The 3,617-nt window shown below is 49.1% G+C and overlaps 1 protein-coding gene across 1 annotated transcript; it reads right to left on the reverse strand.

The window, feature by feature from the left end:
- Positions 1-1,293: 1,293 nt before the first annotated feature.
- LOC115096209 (putative nuclease HARBI1) lies at positions 1,294-2,491 on the reverse strand. The gene is made up of 3 exons (XM_029610722.1): positions 2,104-2,491; positions 1,617-1,943; positions 1,294-1,460 (listed from the first exon to the last, which is right to left on the reverse strand). The coding sequence occupies exons 1-3, from the start codon at positions 2,489-2,491 to the stop codon at positions 1,294-1,296; spliced, it is 882 nt and encodes a 293-aa protein (XP_029466582.1).
- Between the last annotated feature and the right edge of the window lie 1,126 nt (positions 2,492-3,617).

Here is a 3,617-nt window from a genome sequence, read left to right on the forward strand (position 1 = left end):
TTACGGATGAAGAGAAAGAGGTATTGTGTCGTGCGGTATGCGAAAAACATGCCCTTCTCTTCCAGTCGAAGATTTCGTGGACCAGCAAAAAAAAGATTCGGGAAAAGATTGCCCAAGATGTGAGCTCACTTTCTGTGACGCCACGAGATGTTAAGCAGGTGCAGCACCGGTGACGGGACACCAAGAAAGAGGTCAAAGAGAAGGCCGCAAAAATCAATGCCTCTGCAAAGAGGACCGGTGGAGGGCCACCGTGCAGCATCGTGCTTACACCGGTGGAGGAGATGGTTCTCCGAACTATGAGGAAGGAGGTCGTCCTGGGAGTCCAGACGCAGCATATCACGGACACATCAGGTCGTGCAGGTATGTATTTAGCAAAATCTGGTTACCGTAGCATGTTTACTGTATGGCCGATGAGTGGTCCACCCATGTGTGTGTGCTACTTTTTATTAAAATTTTGAAACAGGATTCATTATTTGCATCATTCATTGCCTCACAAAAAATATAGAATGACAGTGACCTCTTTCTATATCTCAATCCACAGAAACAGCGGACAATGGCGACGGTGAGAGGGAAGAATCCAGCCACAACGATGAATTCGTTTTCCCACTGCCTAGCGCTGACTCCCCCAGCCAGCAAGTGTCAGAGGACATGGTTACACTGGATCTGTATGATGTCCCTGTCCACGAATCAATGGACGTTCTGGGGGACCAGCAGGATCCAGCAACCCCCCCATTATTTCAAGACCCGGAAACATCCCAGCAACTGGATGACCCGCCAGTGACTGAGGAAATAGCGCCAGTGGAACCTGACCTCGAAGAGCCATTTTTTGGCGATGATGTCCTGAGCGAGCAATTAGTGGCTGGAATAACCTCACAACAGGATCGTCATCATGAGGCAATCCTCCATGAATTGCGATCGCTGAGAGCTGACTTTCGAGAATGTATGGTTGAAATGATGGCTGCTCAGCGAGACAATATGGCGGAAATGATGGCTGCTGAGCGAGAAAATATGGCAACACTGATCGGTGCTATCCAAGCATTCGCCTCTCAATTTCCTTCCATCCAACACCCATAAAAAGTTAAATAAAAGTTATGTTTTCAGTTTGATTATGTGTACTTTTGTTTTTTTTACTGCTGGCTAAGTTTTATACGGTTGTTACATTAAACAGATTTTTAGTGCTGGGAAAAGCTTTCATATTCTGAAAAGGAAAACCTGATATGGATGTAAAGTTAGTAACCATAATATTAATGTTACACATCAAGTGATATTTATTGAACCATAAATAACCAAAGGCTACAGATAATATTTCAGTGGCTGGTAATGGCCAGGATGAGCATAAAGGGTCAATAAACAGAGAAATATGGGTACAAGAAGTCCATGTGAACGGCTAATGTGTTGATGGAGGGGGTCATCTTCCAGTTCATATGTTCTGTTCATTTTAAAGAAATCAATCTCGAATTCTGAAACAAAAAGAGAACAAAAGGCAAGAGTGAATAGGACAAGCAGGTACATAAATGATTAATATGATTAATTTCTATAATAAAATGAAATGTTATGTATGAGATTAAACTTACAAGAGAAATAACTGTCGATGACCCTTTGTCGGACCGCATGACCCCGTGCAGTGTTGTCCACTTCAGCTGCGAGCTCCACGGGCGGATCGGGTGGCAAGTCCTCGTCAACCTCTGCATGCACACCGAAGCGCAGACAAATATTGTGCAGCATGCAGCAGGCAAGAATAATGCTCACAACCTTTTCTGCACTGTATTGCAGGGCACCCCCAGAGCGATCCAGGCATCGAAAACGCCCCTTCAGAACTCCAAACGTACGCTCAATCACATTTCTGGTGCTGCCATGAGCCTCATTGTAGCGTCGATCGGAAGCTGTGCGTGGGTTCTGTAGCGGTGTAAGCAACCAAGGCTTACAGCCATAGCCACCATCGCCTATGGGATGAAAAACCAGGGATGCATTGAAAACAACATTGCAGCGCTAAACACTATAAACAATGAAAGACCTAAACATTACTGTATGGCGCTCACCCTTAACATCCTGAGAACAGAATACATGACAGACACATCACGGGAAGTAGCAACTGTCACTTACCTAGCAGCCAACCTTCCCCGTACTTTCCTTCCGGGAATTGGGTGGCCAGAGATGAATGTGCCAGAATGTAGGCATCATGGCAGCTCCCTGGAAAGTTCGATACGACATTTAGAATGCGAAGGCGTGCATCGCAAACCACTTGCACGTTCATGGAATGAAAGTGCTTGCGATTCCGGAACGCACTCTCTTCATCCAACCTGGGTGTAAACGCTATATGAGTGCAGTCGATAGCACCCAACACATTAGGCATCCCCGCAATACCCATGAATGCACTGAGGATCTGTTGCAGTTCAGCTGGATCCGTAGGATACACGATGTACTGCCTCACCTTCTTCATCATTGCCTTCAACACCTGTGACAGGTTCCGTGAAACGGAGGACTGCACCATACCAGCAATCACACTCACTGGGTTTTGAAAACTTCCGGTACCAAAAAAAATTTAAGGCGCACAGAAGTTTATTCAATCCTGGCACAGCATGGTGTCGATTGGCCTGGGGCTCCAGGTCCTCACGCAGGTCTTCGTAGAGGGACAAGATTGCCTGTGAGCTCAACCGGTAGGTTCGGACAACATCTCGCTCACGCATTCCAAACAGCGTTGTTCACGTGCAAATGACTCGTCCCGGCGGGGGGGCGGCCCGCTGAATGCCTCCCATGCAGATGGCACGGTGCCCTGCCTGCACAGAATACAACAGATGGTAAAACACAGATAAAATAGACGTTATTCCAATTAGTACAATGCGGACGATGTTCGCGGGCGCGGCCGTAGAGACGGCCTTACGGATGCCCTAAGATGGCGCCCATCTCTCTTCCGTAGAGGCTTCTCATGGACGCCTTACGGGTTCGCGGACGTGGCCGTAGAGATGGCCTTACGGATGCCCTAAGATGGTGCCCATCTCTCTTCCGTAGAGGCTTCTCATGGACGCCTTACGGGTTCGCGGGTGCGGCCGTAGAGACGGCCTTACGGATGCCCTAAGATGGTGCCCATCTCTCTTCTGTTGAGGCTTCTCATGGACGCCTTACGGGTTCGCGGGCGCGGCCGTAGAGACGGCCTTACGGATGCCATAAGATGGCGCCCATCTATCTGCATCCGAAGAGGCTTCTCATCTCTGCCGGCCCATCTAGCACGGGTGAGCATCTCTCTGGGCCCATCGTCCGGCGTCGGTAGAGGCGCCATAAGACACAGACGCCGTTCTTTACTGCTAACAAATATTTAACACGTACCTCCCCCGGTCTTGCAGCTGGGTTCACCGGTCGGACGGGTTCTCTTGCTGCGGCCTCACCTCACCGTTCACCTCTCCAATCTGCCGATCATTTCCTGCGTTTCTCAGACGAGCATATCTCCTTCTCCTCCACCGAACGAAAATTAGCAGCAGAGCAAGAACACAAATGTTAGCCATGGCGCTGTCCGGTACGAAGCCGATCGAATGCCACACTAACGCCAGGTAAAAGGTAGGCGGTAAATTAAAAGGTTAATCGTGGCCCCCCCCCCTACCTCCCGGGGAAAGCGGCCCCTG

Source organism: Rhinatrema bivittatum, chromosome 1 (assembly GCF_901001135.1).
Source record: "Rhinatrema bivittatum chromosome 1, aRhiBiv1.1, whole genome shotgun sequence".
In the NCBI taxonomy this organism is placed as follows: domain Eukaryota; kingdom Metazoa; phylum Chordata; class Amphibia; order Gymnophiona; family Rhinatrematidae; genus Rhinatrema; species Rhinatrema bivittatum.